Source organism: Caretta caretta, chromosome 11, assembly GCF_965140235.1.
Source record: "Caretta caretta isolate rCarCar2 chromosome 11, rCarCar1.hap1, whole genome shotgun sequence".
Taxonomy (NCBI): Eukaryota; Metazoa; Chordata; order Testudines; family Cheloniidae; genus Caretta; species Caretta caretta.
Genome location: NC_134216.1, coordinates 21,391,309 through 21,410,002, shown reverse-complemented (window position 1 = coordinate 21,410,002; position 18,694 = coordinate 21,391,309). Strand labels below are relative to the sequence as shown.

The following is an 18,694-nucleotide window of genomic DNA, read 5'->3' as shown; positions in this document are numbered from 1 at the left end:
CAAGGAGGAATTAGGAGTAGGAGACTCTACCAGTTACAAGCCATCTCCCATGCACAAACAAAGCACACTCCATTCCTCCTCTGCTGGGCTCCTCCTCTGGAAATTCTCTTAACTCCCTAGCAGGCAGATATGCTCCTGTTCTTGACCTGCCTGCACTCCCTGCAGGCCTGTTTTTTTTTCCAACAGTAGGCCACTTTCTGTCTCAGTGAGACCTTTGTATCTCTGAGACCCTTGTTCCTGCTGCTTCCATGAATAATGGGAGAGGAAGCTGAAGAGGCAGAGCAGAGAGATGGGATCTGATTTTCTTGTCTTCTATCCCTTACCTTATAGGGCACTTGCACATTTACAGGACACAGAGCAGTCAGATGAGAGGAAGGAGTGGAGCCTAAAATAGGAGACAGGATCTGAGATACATTCTGGAGCTGAAATATGTAAAGATTTCAAAGTGTTAATGAAAAAGTTCTCAAACTTAAATTGGCAGTTGTTCATGTTGGAGCAAGGCTGGCTGTGGTAAGAGTCATTCCCAGCCTGTGAGAGGCTTTTCCAGCTGCTTTTGAGTCCACCCAGAAATCCTAACCTGGCCTCTTTAGCCCCCCATAACAGCCTGTCTCCACAACACACTAAATTAGCCTGTCCTGAAGGTGACATCTCAGACCATCAAAGAACTGGAGAATGTCCTATGTTAAGTTTGAAATGTATGCAGAATGTATGAAGTATTAGCTAAAATAGTTGAAATGGGTGTCCACTGTACAGCACATCATTTTAGCACAGTGTATACAGAGTTAATATAAAGTGTTAAATTATATTTGTCATTCTTCTAATTATTCTTTATTTATCCTCCAGTTTATCTTCAAACACTTTCATTGATAATATAGCAGTAATAAAGACAGAAAGTGAGATTTTACTGCAGTGCATGATAAAACAGTGGATAACCAGGAGAAAATGAAGAAACCTGGGGAAACTATGAGAAAACAAAACTGATTGACGTCTAATAGTAATTAATTTAGTTTTGTCGGAGACATGGGATTTTTTTTAGATTTACTCACACTATGAAAATGTCTGTAAATTTCAAATGATATGCCACTATCAAATTGCCTTTTGTTTGCAGCAGCAGCATATGATATACTCTATAGTGATAAAACAGCATTAGAAGTATTTACTGAACCTTAAAAAATATATATTATCAGTTTAACAGTTAATGGTATTAGTCTTACCTAGAGTATAAAAACTATTCACAGAATTTGAAAATTGCTTGTGCTCCTTCGAGTAATTGTGCACATATACATTCCCACTGTAGATGTTTGTGTGCCCAGTGAACAGCAGTTTCACTGGGAGGCAAATGTGCCGTCTCTCTCTTCATGCTCTCAAGAGAAGGCATAAAATGAGTATGTCTGTCGGCTCCCTGTTAGTTCCTTATATCTATCCAAAGCAAGAGTTGGAACTCCTGGTGGCTTTAGCTTTGTCAGCCAGCTTTTGAAAACTTACCTGTATACAGTTTTTGTAGTAAGTATAGTACAGTGTAGTTATTTTAGCTATACATTTATTACACCTGGAGGATTTATTATGAAAAGATTCTCTGGTTTTAAACAATGTGCCATGTGCAGGGCTGTTATCCCTGTCATGGATAAGCACAAAAGTTGTTTGATTTGTTTGGGTGAGGGAAATGAGAGGGACAAATGTCTCATTTATACCACTTTTCCCATCCACACTAAGAATTAGAGAGACTGTTGCCTTAAGGATCACCTCATGAAGGAGGTGACATAACCTGCATCTGAGCTGAGTCCTGATCATGACCCCAGTGACTCTGGGTCAAGTCAGAGTGTTCCTCCAGATTCTTCTGACTCCAGACATAAATCTGGGAGTGAATGTCATGCTTCCTCTTCTTTATCTAGGTTGAAGAGATCTAAACATTCAGACTCTGACAAGACCTCTAAGTCTCGGTCTTCTCCCAAACAGTCATCGGGTAAGTCCTCTGGTACCAGTTTGAAACCTCACAAATCGATGTGCTCAGTTGTTCCATGTGGGCCATTGAGGCCAGTATCTTCACCTGTTCCAGGGCCTTCCCATTGGTCTCTGGACCCTCCACCATTGTTGGCACTGTCAGAACTAATACATTCAACTGGGGTGGCTTCTATTCCTCAGGCCTTCCTAGCAGCAAGGAAACTTCTTTGTTTTTCCCTGCCTGACCCTCTCTACTGCAGCTGGCTCTGGTATTTCCTGAACTGATACTGACTACAAAATCCCCTCTGCCAGTGCACCCAGCACCGATATCTCACTTGGCACCATCGACATGCCTGGCACCAATGGTGCAACCGGCACTGACTATCCATTCAGCTCCGTTGATGCAGTTAGCACTGACTGTGTTTATTCCAGCACTGCTGGTGCTGACCACTTCATCAGCTTTTCGGCCACTCCAACCTGTATCTTTTACTGACCCTGGTATGTATCCCACATATCAGCCACAACACCACCTATGGAAACAACTACCCACTACCATGAAGAGGCTTATGTATCTTCGATGGGATCGGAAGGGGAAGTACCTGTCTGTCTTCCAAGACCCTTCAGCTCTTTCTTTAGATCTTCCATTATCAGGTCTAAGGATCAAGGTCTGGTTCTCATGCAGGAAAGTTGCAGCTTGGGGTCCCCCATGACTCCATGGCCATATTGGTCTTGGGCTGCACCAAGGGATTTTAGACCTCCGTCTCATTCACTTCCTGGGAGAATGTCTCCCCGACTCTCAGTGTATGAGACATCTTTTCAGTATCCTGCACCTATCCCTCAACCCGCTGTCATGGAATCTGACATGGAGGAGGGTGAATTACTAGAGGAGCCTTTAGTGCCTCTTCTCACATTCCTTCTTCCTCACCAGATGAAGCCGTTACCCTGGAATCAACATCTCTCCCATTCACTCCCACCCCGGAGGATTTTTAAAGTCTTCCAGGATCTCATGGGAAGGATGGTTACTTCTCTGGGAGTGCAGGTAAAGACTGTGCAGAAAAATCTGCACTCTCCTGGATATTTTGCAGACTTCTACTCTAGGAAAATTTGGCCTTCCCATTATTGAGGCCTTGTTATGGCCAGCAAAGACTCTCTGACAGACTTCAGCCTCTATTCCAGGATCCTCAGCAAGGGTTTGAGCATTTCTTTACTCATCCAGTTCCTGATTCTCTGGCAGTAGGACCTGGTAATGAGCAGCCTTGCCAAAACCATCCTAAGTCCAGTCCAAAAGATACGGAGCTTAAAAAGTTAGATTTATACAGCTGTAAAGTCTATTCCACTGCTACACTACAAAAGCCAGTTTCCGATAACCAGGCTCTTTTAACTAAATATAACTTTATTAATTTCCCTGCTATTTCCAAGTTCTCTGATAAACTGTCAGAGGAATTTCGTGACCAGTTTTTAGCATTAGTGTCTAAGGGACATCTTATAGTGCCCTTCCGGCAGCAACAGAGCAGCTGATACTGCCTCATGCTCCATGGCCACCTCAGTCTCTATGCAGCATACTTCCTGGCTGCAGGCTTTGGACATCCCAAAGGAGCATAGACATCACAAGAGAGGACTTACCATCTGAAGGGTCTAAACAATTTTCTACAAAAATAGGTGATACCATGCACCTCTTCATGAGTTTACACTCCAGCTACAGAAGTGAACCAAGTTAGGTCACAGTATTATTGTACACCCTCTTTCCAACAGAGTCCACAATATCCCTCCCAAGAAGAGGTAAAGGCCTCCTAGATGTTGCTAGTCACCTTCAACTGTGGTGGGCCATTCTCACCAGATGCCTATGACCTCAAAGCAATCATTTTGACTTTTTGGTAGTGGACAATGTACCAGTGCTATCTCTTCTTTACCGTGCTTGGGAAAACATCACATCAGAAGGTTTCCCCTGCATATAAACATGTTGGAACTTAGAGCTATTCATCTGGCCTGGTACTATTTATGCCCTCCCTCAGAAAACAGGTGGTGCAAGTTCTCACAGACAAGATCACAGGTATGTTTTACCTGAACATCAGGGAGGTGCAAGATTGTCTCAGCTGTGCTGGGAACCTATCCTCCTTTGGAGTCTGTGTATTCATCACAATGTTTCCCTGAAAGCTTTTCACTTTTCAGGAGTGAGAAGCACACTAACAGATTGCTCAAGAGGATTTTCACAGACCATCTTGAATAGTCAATCAGAAAGACATTCTCCTCCATGTTTTCCACTGCTAGGGTACCCAGTAATAGTCTTGTTTATGACCAACCTCAACAAGTGCTTGGGATTTCTCTCCGAGGCTAGCAGAAGTGCAGGTTCTATCACAGATGCTTTTCTTCTTCCCTGGTCTGGTCACCTCCTATATGTGTTTCCTCTCATTCCAGTGGTGCTCAGGAAGCTGAAACTGGATTAAGCGTCATTTAGCCTCATTGCACCAGCATAGCCAAGACAATATTGGTTCATGGATCTTACATCAGCTGTCCATCCATTCATTGATAACTCTATAACTTGTTATAGAACTTCTGCACAGAACCAGGACAGATCTCTGCATCAGAACCTCAGATCTCTCCACCCTACTGTGTGAATGATATCTGTCTGAGCACTCATGAGAAATTGTGCTCCCAAGAGGTCTAGGCCTTCTTGATGAGCAACAGAAAAGAATCCACTAGAGCAGGTATGCATCGAAGTGGAAAAGATTTTCTGTTTGGGCACAGTCCCACAGTTTATTTCTCCATCATATTGAGGTTATGCATATGCTGGACTATCTCCTGCACCTGAAATCATCAGGCTTCGAATAGTTCTATGAGAGTTCACCTGGCTTTTATTTCAGCACTATGTCCACCAATAGAGAGGTTTTACATCTTCTCTCCTCTTGTTTCTCAATTTTGAAAGGGCCTAACCAATACTTACCCTCCTGTGTCTGCTCTGGTACCTCTGTGGGATTTAAGTGTAGTTCTCTCTATACTCATGGGTTCCCCTTTAGAGCCTATGCAGACAGCTTCTTTATCTTTGTCATCTGTGTAACTGGTATTTTTGGTAGCAATTACTTACACGAGGAGTGTTTCAGAACTTCAGGCTCTCATGGCTGACCTTCCTTTTACAGTCTCTCTTGAGGACAAGGTATCCCTTAGGCCACATCCTAAATTTGTTCCTAAGGTAGTATCAACCTTCTATGTAAACGAATCGTAACCTTCCGGTGTTTTTGCTGAAATTCCATTCGCCTAAGGAGGAGCAAGCATTCCATATGTTGGATGTTAATAGAGTACTGATGGGTTTTTTGGACCTCATTAGACCTTTCAGATCTTCCTCCCCAGAGTCTTTGTAGCCTAGCTGAAAGAACTAAGGGTCAACCAGAGTCATCTCAGCAAATATCACACTAGATTTCTGAATCTATCAAACTCGTTTTGGTAAAGATTATCCAAAATTCCTCCACCCATAAAGGAACTGCTGCTGAGTCACCTATGGTAGAATGTAAATGTGCGCAATCACTCAAAGGAGAAAAAACAGTTTCTTACCTTACAGTAACTTTTCTTCTTCAAGATGTGTTGTTTACATGTACATTCCATGACTCTTGCACCTTCTCTGCTACTTTGGATTGACTTATAGTGGTGCAAAGGAATGGAGAGGGAAAGGGCAACATGCCCCTTTTATTGCCCTCACCTGAGAGCACAAGGAGAACAGGGGTACATGCGCCTCCTAGTAGTATTGCTGGTAAGTCTCCAACTTGAATGCACTGAATGCACACATACCTACAATGGAATGCATATATGCACAATACATCTCGAAGAACAGTTACTGTAAGGTAAGTAACCTTTTTTCTCTTTCCACCTTGCATTGTTGTTTATTACTTGATTGATTTAAAACTCAGGATAAGTAACATAAAATATCATTTATATTCAGTTTGGACTTCAAATTACCATGAGTTTTAATATGGTTCCTGTATTACAAAAGAAATTTTAAATTACATTAAAATATATTAATTTAATACTTTGTTCATTTTTATGTTGCATCATTGATCTTACTTGAAACAATTGAAGGTTTTAACTATTTCTTTCATCCATAACATTGTAGCATTGTAACGTTTTATTTTTCAAACCACCTATATTTCAGCATTATATTCCTGAATATCCATAACATAAATTAAAAAACCCTAATGTAATATATTCTTTCTTCTGTGGTTTAGATGAGGAGCCTTTCTTAATTCTGGCTGACCATCATGAAATAAGAAAAATTAGCACTGATGGATCCAACTACACTTCATTGAAACAGGTATAATCACAGTAACATTCTCTAAGTTTCATATTAATACTCTTATTACTATTTAAAGTATGTAGTTGAGAGAAAGATAATCCGAGAACTGTTATAGTATGTGTTGCAGAATAATGCAGTGACCTCATGTATATCGTGATGTTTACAGTTTCTTAAAATGACTGTTCTGATTGAGTTTTTGATTTGTATTAATATCCAGGCAATTGTCTGTTGACTCACTCAGAAATCCAAAAATGTGTGTTCTTTCAGCTTTCCAAAGAGATGTCTACTTTTTCGAGTGTTTGCATATGTTGGTTATACTGCAAGTGAATGTGTAAATTTCATGCACTGGTGCTGGAGAGTTTTCCATAGCAATACCCATAGAGGCAGTCACGCTTGCACCTTGGCTTCCCTCGATCTCCAAGCCAAGGGTATACAGGGTGAAACCACCAGCCCCCCCATCCTTCATTGCCTTCTTATTGTTGATGATTGAAGTGTGCTTTTCATTGTTGGTTTATCTGTGAACTATATTTGTATGTAGTTAGCTAGTTCTTAGTTAGGGGTACTTGTTTGGGTACTTTGTATCCTTATTTATTGATTTTTTTAAAAAAAAGTTATTGTTGAATAAGCGGCTGTCTTCAGGCTTCACCAAGTATCAGGGTAAGCATCTGCCAGGGTCCCCTGGCTTTAAGCCTGTTCTGGGTGTCATACAGTGTTGCCTGTTACTGGTCCTCACTCTCTCTGTTTAAAGTGCATGAGTGGTGTCTGAGTTGCCATGGCTTCGAAACTGAAATGAAAAAGAAGAGAGAAAATACATCCTCGTGGAAACTGCTCTTTTCGCTGAGCACGCTCGGCCTTCAGAACCAAAAAAAAAAGGATGTCTTTGACTTCTTTAAAATCTTCTACCACAGAGATAAGCCACCCGATACCAAAGATAGACCATACCCAATGGATCCCCACTCCCTGGTAATTACTCACAGAGGGTCTCAGACATTGACTCTGGTACCCATTCCAGGACCGTCGAGATCACATACTTCGTTGGTGGCAACAGTGGATCCATCACCCCTGCTTATTGCAGGACAGAGGGATCTGCTGCTATGGACAACAGTAGAGACCTACACAACTATGAATGGCCTGTTAGTACTTTTGCCATTCATTCAGAGAGAGGGCTGTCTACTGGTGCTGTCACACATGGTGCAAGCTTCAGCATCGACACTGGTGTCTTCCATGGTGCCCATGAGCTCAGGTCTGGTATCATTTTCCTCAGGTTCTTCATAAACAGCACCTAGACCACTGGTACCCACTCCACCTCCGCACATGGTACTGGTATCTAGGAAGCCTCCCATGCTGCTCTGTTACTACAGTCTTGATGCAAGTCCCAGTCCCAATCTATGCTGACGCCTCCCAGGATTACACCACCACTCTTACTCCTCGTCAAACGCCGAAGTGGTTCCTGTGGTTCCCATTTCAGGGAATCCAGGGCATCCTCTGGAACTCATTCTCACTGAAAGTGAGCAGGAAGTTGAGAGATTGGGGTACCTGGTCCAGACATAGCTGGCCTACGGTACTGTATCAGCCTCCCCTTTGTCTGTGCTGGCCTTCGGGGTGCCTCCAGCATCAAGATCCCCGCTTCTGCATAGAAATACATCACTAAGAAGGGACTGTTTTCCAGTCTAGTAGAGAGAGACCACTTGTTGTCAGTACCAAACAGCTGCTGGACACTGAATTAAGAGTCCTTTCTCAATGTGCCTTAGACCAACTCTCTACCTCAGTGGTGCAATACCAGCCTCAAGAGAGTCCTGCCTTTTCTCCCTTAAATACCTCATCACCAGATAAGGCTCTGGTCCCAAAAGCTTCTTCCCCAGTAGCAGATGATTTAAGGTTTACCAGGAGCTCCTGAAAAGGAGGCTATATCTCTAGATGTGCAGATGGAGCTGGTGAAGGAGAATCCTTACAATCTCGGACATTTTCACCTGGTTATATCTGGAAAGGTAGCCCTTTGTATAAATGCAGTGATAATGCAATTAACTTTGGCAAACCCCTTTATTCATTATGCCTGTGGGAAACCACACAGAGTAACTATCCAGAGGTTCCAGCTGTTCTATCAATACCCCACATTGAGCTCTTGGTTTTGCCAGTGGTGAATGAAAACACAGCATACACATCAGCTTGTATCTTGCTGGCCCTTTCCTTCCCTTTTGGAGCAAGCATCCCATTTCCTAAGTGCTTGGCAGACTATCACCTCAAATGGTGTGCTAAGCAGAGTGGAATTGGGATATATTCTGAAAGGTCTATCTGTCCCTTTTTGTCCTCACCCACCCCTCCCTTCCCAGTCCCTTTTCAGAGACCCATCTCACAAGTCTGTATTAAAGCAAGAAGAACAGACTCTACATTATTTGGGAACTGTACAAGAATTGTCTCCTCAACACTGGGACAGGGGGATTTACTCTTGGTATTTCCAGATACCAAAAACCACAGGGGGCTCAGGGCCATTCTAAACCTTTGGAACTTTAAAGAAATACATCAAAAGGTTATAGTTCTGTATGGTGTCCCTTGCTGTAATTATAACATCTTAGGATCTGGGCAGTTTGTGTGCCTCAACCTACAAGTGCCTACTTTCATGTTGCAATCTGCCTTGGTGACAGAAGGTTCCTAAGGCTCATGATAGGAGGAGATCACTTCCAGTTCACCATACTACCCTTCAATGTTTTATCCTTGCCAAGATTATTCACCAAGTGCATGATGGTGGTATCAGCCTATTTCTGCCATTGGGACAAGCATGTGTATCTGAATGAATAGTTGGAATGAGACAACTCCCGTCAGCAGGTGGAGAGCAGTTTCCATTGGATTCTCTATCTGTTCATCCACTTAGGCCTGAAAATATATAAACAGAGAAAAAAATCAATCATGTCATCAATACAAAGATTAGAGTTCATTGGAGTGGTCTTGGACTTGACGTCAGCCAGGGCTTATCTGCCACAGCCAGGTTTCCAGTTGTAATAGGACCCTTATTTGTTGTTCAAAGATCAGAACTGCCTTAGGCTCCTGGGAAACATAACTGCTTATACATATATGTTCCCTTATGCCAGACTGCATCTCGACAGTATGCAAGAATGGCTCAAGTCAGTCTACCATCTTCAGCTACACCACTTAGACAAGATAGTATGGATACCAGCCAGGATATAATCATCTCTAAATTGGTGGATGAACCAAGACAACATGGAAGTGCGAAAAGGAACAAATTAGGTTTTCCAATTGGATAAGTGTTAATAGAATAATCCCTTTTTCTTGCGTCCAGGGAGTGTTAGCTTACTATTTTTAATGCAAGCTTCTTTTCAGGTCAACTTTTAACTTGAACAGTATTTTTCAGATAAGGACATTTGCTTATTCTTAGCCAACCAACAATTTATTAATCCACCCAGAACAATGAACACATCATCACTTACATGCAAACACAACCAATGTCCGTGGTATGTACTACATACACATTACAGTCTTGCATTGTATAATCACAGGGTAAAGTTGAGGTTCAGCAGTTATATCAAAGAAAAATGCATATTACCAAGATTTCTTATTTCATTTACTTATGATAATAAATTCTCAATTCCTAACACATTTATCACACTTCCAAGGATGTGCTGGTCTTTAAGGCCCCTTTAAATGTGTGTTTACTCCTCTTTGACTGAACTAGTCCAAAAGACGCAAGTTTAGAATATTAAAAACAATTGTGCAAAGTTATCATTTTCAGTCTCTCCTAGGTCAGTTTGCTTGGACTTATAAAGGAGTTAAAATCTAAAATATGGTTATTTTGAGGTCTCACTAGAGAGTGTAGACTCAGAAAGATAACCTTCAGTTATTTATGATAAAGAATAAAAGGGGAAAAAAATCAAAATGAAATCTCAACACTTCTTATCCTGTTAACTCTGGGATTGGAGAATGTCCTTTCCACAAAGCTGGTCCAGGAATTAGTTGCACTTAGGATGCTGCAGCTTCTTTTGGGGCCAGTCAACTCTCTTGAGCACATGGTGACCTCAGTTTTATGTAACCTAGTTTCAGGCTCATTAGAGGGGTCCATTGTCTGCTTCCTATTGGACACTTGTCAGGTGGGTCATTAGATTTCATTTCTCTTATTTTCACTGTTGCTTCCATTGGTATCCAATGGATGCCTTTTTGGTGTATAACAAATTTAATTTTTATTGGAGACTTTTAAAATTTGATTAATTTCAATGAGTTTATTTAATTATTAACTCCCATTATTAATTGGGATTCCCCTCTTTTAAGCAATTTCTTTTAATATTTCAAAGTTATACCTTAGTTTATATCTTTTAATTTACCTTCCCTTCCTTCTGCCTGAAAATTCCTATTATTTCTAAGATGCAAAAATAATTACAATCCAAACCAACAAAATCCTTATAATCTTCTAAAATGGGAGGACATACTCACAAGGCAAGCAAATGTGCAGCTTCTAATTTGGGATGAGAGACAGATTATCCATGGTTTTATTTGCTATGCAAGGAAAGCAATGTGCAGTTTATGCATTGGGGTGAAACATGTGGCCTGGATTTCTTGGGGTAACAGGTAGTTTGCCCAATTTTATGTTCAATCCTGCAACCACATTTCTAGTTTACATAACATAAGAACATAAGAATGGCCATATTGGGTCAGACCAAAGGTCCATCCAGCCCAGTATCCTGTCTACTGATAGTGGCCAATGCAAAGTGCCCCAGAGGGAGTGCACTTAACAGGTAAAGATCAAGTGACCTCTCCTGCCATCCATCTCCACCCTCTGACAAACAGAGGCTAGGGACATTCCTTACCCATCCTGGCTAATAGCCATTAGTGGACTTAACCTCCATGAATTTATTGAGTTCTCTTTTAAACCCTGTTATTGTCCTAGCCTTCACAACCTCCTCAGGCAAGGAATTCCATAGGTTGACTCTGCTGAGTGAAGAAGAACTTCCTTTTATTTGTTTTAAACCTGCAACCCTTAGTTTGCTTAACTCACTAGAACTGGAAATGTCCCCACGCATCTATTTATTCACTCACAATGTGCAATGCACCAGTTTGCTCAGGAAAGCAGGGTGTCACCCTTCTTGGTAACTAAGTTCTTTTTAGCTAGATTGAGAGGGAGAAAAAGGTTGCAAATTATGAGAGAGATTGATGCCTACATAGTTAACAATAATCTGATTTAGCCATGTTAGTTTCTCTTCTTAGGGAGAGGAATTCCTGACCTAGGCTGATATGTGGGTCTTTAGACAAAGTTTCTTGAATGATATGAACCATTTGCTTCATTATCTTTACTTTCTAGGCAGATCCTATTCCGGGATAAACAGAGATGGATAGCTTTATTGATGTTGATTAGGGCCAGAAGGAATCTGTAGTTATTAAACATTTAAGACATATCTGTTCTATATATCCCTTGCACACATGTGCAGAGGAGTCTCGTTCTCACTGGTTCTCCCCTGTATTACCTTGGGAATGGACACTTCCACCATGGGGTGGAGAGGGCATTTGGACAACCTGCAGGCTCATGGCTTGAGGTCCACTCAAAAGGCTAAATTAAACCTAAATCTCCTTGAGTTTGCTTACAATATCCAGAGTGTGTCAGCAGTTCCTGCCATACATTCAGAGGACTATCCAGGTGCTCACTGACAACAGCACAGCAGTGTTTTATGTGAACAAGCAGAGGGATGCCAGGTCAGACAGCCTGTGTCAGGAGAAATGAGGTTGTCAAATTTCTGCATACAGAACTTGTTAACTCTCATGGTTTTGCGCCCTCCAGGAGTTCAGAATGTCCTAGCAGACTGCCTGAGTAGGTTTTTGAACCTGGATCACAAATGGTCTCTCAACACAACCATTTGAAGATCACTGTTTTAAGTAGGGAGAGTTCCTACAGTGGATTTGTTCGCAATTCACTAGAACTGGAAGTGTCCTTAATTCTGTTCAAGAAGGGGTAACAGTCTCAAGTACATCTCAGACAGTTTCCTGTTACGTTGGGACAAGGGCTTGCTGTATACATATCTACTGCTTCTTAGAAAGAAGGAGGCACACATGGGACATGAATCTCTGAAGTGGGGGGCACAGCAAAAAAAAAAAATTGTAAACCTGTGCCTTAGTAAATGGAAATATTTCTCCATCTGGGATGTTAGCCAGAGTACGTCTCCTATGCCATCTACAATTCAAAAGGTTTTGAACTCTTTTACATCTTAAAGAGTCAGGTCTGGCAGTCAGCTCCATTAAGGTACATCTGGCTGCAATTTCAGAATTTCACCCTATATTACTGGAAGGACTGTTGTTGTTGTTTTTCTTCTAATACTGTGACAACCAATTTCCTAGAAGGTCTAGCCAGGCTGTTCTTCACCTATCAGGAATCCAACTCCACCTTGGGACTTGAATTTAGTACTGTCAGCTCTTATTTGACCTCCATTTGAGCTCTTAGCATCCTGCTTATTGGTACACTTCCCAGTGAAGGTAGCCTTCTTAATAGCCATCACCTCTGCGAGGAGAATGGTAGAGTTACATGCCCTGGTGAGAGATCCTCCATAAACCATATTCTACAAGGACAAGGCACAGGTTGGGCCACACCCTAAATTTCTTTCCAAAGTAGTGCCTCAGATTTTCACCTCAGTCAGTCAATATACTTACCAGTCCTTCCCTGCCCCCAAACCACATGTTCACAAAGATGAACAAGAACTCCATACTTCAAATGTACTTTCAACGTCCATACTTTCAGGCTTCTTCCCAGCTTTTTGTATCCTATGCAGAATGAATGAGAAGTCATCCTGTCACAACACAACAACTCTCCAAATGGACTGCCAGCTGCATTGTTCTATTACGCTCCCTGAGAAGCTTTCAACATATTCAATTAGGGCACACTCGACCTCCATCCAGGAAACACTCCCATTGTGAACATCTGCAGAGCAGTGACATGGTCCTTTGTTCACACATTGCTAGACACTGTGCAATTCCTTCTGCATCAAGGGAAGATGTGATTGATGGGGAAAGTAGTCCTACAGTCCTAGCTCCACTTCCATCAAAAAACATTTGGGAGTCACCTTCAATGAAATGGATATATGCAATCACTAGAAGAAGAAAACACAGTTACTTTTCTTTTTTAACTGTTGTTCTTCAAGATGCGTAGCATATGTTAATTATATGGCCAAACCTCTTTCCCCAAAGTATCAGAATCAGTGATCTAGAGTCTAGTTCAAAGGAACTGAAGGATGTTACAGGGCAGCTCCACCCATTATATCCTCAGCTTGGACCATGCAAAAAGCCAGAGTGCATGTCTGTCTGCCCCTGTGAGTACTGCTAGGGAAATCTCTCCAGCCCCAATACATCAGATGGGTACCCACACCATTACACTGACCAACTGTTGTTGTTCAAGAAGGTGAGTAACCATTCCCTCTCTTTGTATATTATTTGGGCTAATTACTATCCATTTTATCGATTCACACAATTCATGAAAACATCCCAAATATACTGTACTATAAATGATGCAAACATAAATGTATCCATAATTAGTCTAAATTATTGTAAATATACTAGAAGTCGGAAATATTTTATTCTTAGTCTTTCTTTGAGAAAATACTTCCTAAATAGAAACACAGACACCTGCTAAGGACAGAGGTATTTTTTCAGCATTTTTGTATCTTTGCAGCTATTTGTCACCTATCTGTGGTTAATTACCATATGTTTTATTCTGAAAATCATTTTTAATAAATGATTTGTTTCAGAACTAATCAGATAATTAAAAAATACTACAAAACCTGTCTCAATAGAAATTAACAGTAGCAGTAAGCAGAGCCATGCTTTTTCCTGACTTCTTGTATATCTTAATGTCACAGGGGAGGTGTTCAATTTCACACAGGAGTATGTACCAAATTAATCATCTTGCATTAAATATTTGACTGTACATGAGTTCTATTAGAGAGCATAGCAAACAACATGATGCTAGTGTGTCTCGTCTTCTGAAAAAAATTTCAAATTACTTTTGAGTAAGGTGTCACTGTTTCTCTTTCCTTCCTATGACAATATTACAGTCAGGAGAAAAAATACAAGTTTTCTGTGTGAGTGGTGTTGGCAGTTTTCCTCAGGGCTCCACCAACCTTGAGTTAACAGTCCCCTCACTATTACACTAGAGCCCAGATAGCTCCAACCAAAGAGGACATCTGAATTTTGGCTCCTACATCTTCACATCAGTCTCCACCCTACACTAGTCTGAGTTCTACTGCTGCTGTTCTGAGAAGTTACTGGCCTTTGTCCTCAGGATGATGGTGCCTTTAAAGTCATCTGGATTTGAAAAAGAGGAAAGAGGCCTGAACCAGCAGAACAAAGTGAGATATCTTCCTCCTCAGGCTACTTTTTTGTCCCTCCTGCCTAGATAGCTCTTTCTCTCTGTGTCTCTTGTGAGATCAGAGATCTTTCAGGTCCACCTCCTTCATTTAGACATTGAAGGGGACAGTGAGGTTACAGCTCTCACTAAAGGGATGTGCAAGGCTCTGACAGAGATGGGCAACTACTCTCCTCTACCTGAAAAATCTGTGCTTCCCTAGCCTAATAGCTGTTCAATAAATGCTCACAAGGAGAGGAACTAGGAGCTGGGATTTCATTCAATGCCCACTAAATTGCTATGGAACTCTTTCCATTACAGCATCAGCTCTTCCTCTGTCTCCTTCTTCCTCACACACAACCAGTGCATTTTTGTCCTCCCTTCCTATGTTCCTTTACTCTCCTATTCCTGCTCCCTCCATCATCAAACCTCCATGATTTTCCTAGACTGAGGGAAGGTCAACGGGCAGGGAGGATCATGGCCACCATCACAGAGCTAATACCACTTTAAAATCTCTCCCTACCCTTTACTAGAAGCATTGGGGACAACTAAGTAGTCCAAGAGGAAATAAGGATCCTGAACCATGCTTCAGAGCAGGAAGGAGAGATGTTTTATGGTCAAAAGTACACTTCCTGTCTCCCCACTCCAAATGAAACTGGGCCACTTTTTCTTGAAGATGCTGAAGCTCTGGTATTCCTGGTATCCTTTTCCATGTTACCTGAACCAAAGAAAAAATAAACAGAGACAAGCAGGCCGTTTCCTATCAGTCTGGATATTGAGGAAATTTTACGGGAACTTGGAACATCCAGATGCAGAGCCTATTTTTCACAAATTCTTGGATCGACTTGACCCATTACCAAAATGTGAGAGTTTTAGCCTTGTATTCATACAGCCTCAGTCACCTTTCTTAAGAAGTTGTCTTTATCTGCAGACTGTTCTACGTCCCATAAGGATGCCTATAGCAGAAATCTGGAGACAAACTTTAAAAAAAATTGGTAACTGAGGGTGTTGTATCTTTCACCGCAGTAATCTATTGTGCCAAAGCTCTGGTTGTATCACTGTGGGTTTGGGTGTGGGGGGTGGGCGGCTAATTCTATACAGTCCAATACATTTATTATACATTTCTATACATTTATTCTTTTAATGTTGTGCTCTTTGATTTAGTCACATTTTCTCCCTACATCTTGACTGACAGTCACATAGGTTGGACTCTGGAATAATGCATTGCCGTAAAACTTGCAGATCAAGCAACCACTCACTACCACTTCATTTAAAGACTAGATTTTTTTTCCTGACTCCATGGATCCACCTTAATAATCAAAATAATTCCTTTACGTTGTACGGAAGCCTTATATATCCTGTTCTCTCTTACTAGAAGAGAACCTTTTTCTGACCAAAGATCCAAATGACACACAGCTCCAAATAATCCAAGTTTAGGTTGAAGCTGGCTGATGACACTAAGATGGCAATGGAAAGTCTGTGATCGCAGAGGTGTATTCTCCACCCCATTCCCCATCCATTATTAGTGAAGCAATATTACCAATGAACATCAGTTGATCTAATTTTCTTCAGGGTCTTGTGTTCAGCTCTTTCACAGAAATATCTTGGTTCATTCACTTTCCCATCGCTTCCCATGTTAAGTGGAAGAGACCTTCTTATTCAGCATTTCAGAGAAAATTTCAGAGCAGCTTGCACTTTCTCAAACCCATTCGTTTGGATGTTTAGTTTAAGATTGCTGAGGTTTTATTCAATCATACAGTGGTCACCATTAAAAGACAACTTTTACCCATGGTTAGAGCAGGTAATCAATTGTGTGTAAAATGACCATTAAAAATATCTGTGATTTATTCATGGTTAGGAGCATTTCCAATGTGCCACTTTATACTTCAGTCTCATTTCAGATCCTATCTGTGGTAATTGCATCTGTTCATACTCAGATTTCTGGTCTGCCATACGTGGATGATTGACTAGTCCTTGCATGATCTCCACAAGAAGCAATAGTTATACTTTGAGACTTGGTTTAGCTGGTAGCCCATCAGAATTTCTGGTGAACTTTGAGAAAAATGAATTGGTGCTTTCTCAGCTGTTAGTCCATCTCAAAAGTGATCACAATACCGGCAGCGGTATTCCCTCTGAAGAAATGAATCTCACCAACAAAGAGAAGCAAGCCTTTCAGATGTTGAAGTCATGATATATTTCACAGTCTCTGCACAGGCTGCTGTTGCTGATACCCCTTTTCCAGTCCCCTGAGAGCACCCTTTTCAAGTGGCAGGATCATGCTTCCACTTCTCCTTGGGATGCGGCACCACACACCAACCACTCCCTGACAGTTTTCTCTAGATTGCACCCCACCGTGATACCTAGCAGCCCTAATTGAGTTAGTATCTGCAAGTTTTCTTTAAGGAGCCCATGAACAGTGATATTATACAGTAACACAGAGGCATGTTCTCTGAAACAAAATGTGTATTTAAAATAACATAGTTCCATATGCATATTGTCTTACCCAGGACTGGCATTCCCCGCAGATCTGTAGGTGGACTTGCCTTAGCCTGAGGTTCCCTCATTGTCCTGTTGTAACCTGCTTGATGCAGACCCTGACTCTTAATCAGTCTCTCTCTGGGTCACCCTGAAGCATGCTCTTTCTGTTTCTCCCTGTGACATCTACCAGTTCATAGAATCAAAGAATATTAGGGTTGGAAGAGACCTCAGGAGGTCATCTAGTCCAATCCCCTGATCAAAGCAGGACCAACACCAACTAAATCATCCCAGCCAGGCCTTTGTCAAGCTGGGCCTTAAAAACCTCGAAGGATGGAGATTGTACCACCTCCCTAGGTAACCCATTCCAGTGCTTCACCACCCTACCTAGTGAAATAGTGTTTCCTAAGATCCAACCAAGACTTCCCCCACTGCAGCTTGAGACCATTGCTTCTTGTTCTGCCATCTGCCATCACTGAGAACAGCCTAGCTCCATCCTCTTTGGAACCCCCTTTCAGGTAGTTGAAGGCTGCTATCAAATACCCCCTCACTCTTCTCTTCTGCAGACTAAATAACCCCATTTCTCTCAGCCTTTCCTCATAAGTCATGTACACCAGCCCCATAATCATTTTTGTTGCCCTCCACTGGACTCTCTCCAATTTGTCCACATCCCTTCTGTAGTGGGGAGACCAAAACTGGCCACAATACTCCAGGTGTGGCCTCACCTATGCCAAATAGAGGGGAATAATCACTTCCCTCCATCTGCTGGCAACGCTCCTACTAATACAGCCCGATATGCCATTGGCCTTCCTGGCAACAAGGGCACACTGCTGACTCATATCCAGCTTCTCGACCACTGTAATCCTCAGGTCCTTTCCTGCAGAACTGCTGCTTAGCCAGTCAGTCCCCAGCCTGTAGTGGTGCATGGGATTCTTCCTTCCTAAGTGCAGGATTCTGCACTTGTCCTTGTTGAACCTCAACAGATTTCTTTTGGCCCAATCCTCCAATTTGTCTAGGTCACCCTGGATCCTATCCCTACCCTCCAGCATATCTACGTCTGCCCCCAGCTTAGTGTCATCTGAGAACTTGCTGAGGGTGCAATTCATCCCATCATCCAAATCATTAATACAGATATTGAACAAAACCAGCCCCAGGACTGATCCCTGGGGCACTCCGCTTGATACTGGCTGCCAACTAGACATCAAGCTGTTGATCACTATCCATTGAGCCCGACAATCTAGCCAGCTTTCTATCCACCTTGTAGTTCATTCATGCAACCCATACATCTTTAACTTGCTGGCAAGAATACTGTGGGAGACTGTATCAAAAGCTTTGCTAAAGTCAATATATCATATCCACTGCTTTCCCCATATCCACAGAGCCAGTTATCTCATCATAGAAGGCAATCAGGTTGGCCAGGCATGCTTGCCCTTGGTGAATCCATGTTGACTGTTCCTGATCACCTTCCATCTCCTCCAAGTACTTCAAAATTGATTCCTTGAGGACCTACTCCATGATTTTGCTGGGGACTGAAGTGAGCTGACCAGTCTGTAGTTCCCTGGGTTCTCTTTCTTCCCTTTTTTAAATGTGAGCACTATATTTGCCTTTTTCCTATTGTCCAGGACCTCCTCCGATCGCCACAAATTTTCAAAGGTAATGGTAATGGC

At 42.0% G+C, this 18,694-nt stretch overlaps 1 protein-coding gene across 7 annotated transcripts in view; it reads left to right on the top strand.

The window, feature by feature from the left end:
- Positions 1-18,694, top strand: part of LRP1B (LDL receptor related protein 1B) — a 1,334,345-nt gene that overhangs the window by 1,080,705 nt on the left and 234,946 nt on the right. For all 7 annotated transcript variants that reach the window (XM_075117809.1, XM_075117811.1, XM_075117812.1 and 4 more), the window contains one exon: positions 6,156-6,241. In XM_075117809.1, the coding sequence (XP_074973910.1) occupies positions 6,156-6,241 (86 nt within the window). The remainder of the gene's footprint in view (positions 1-6,155; positions 6,242-18,694) is intronic.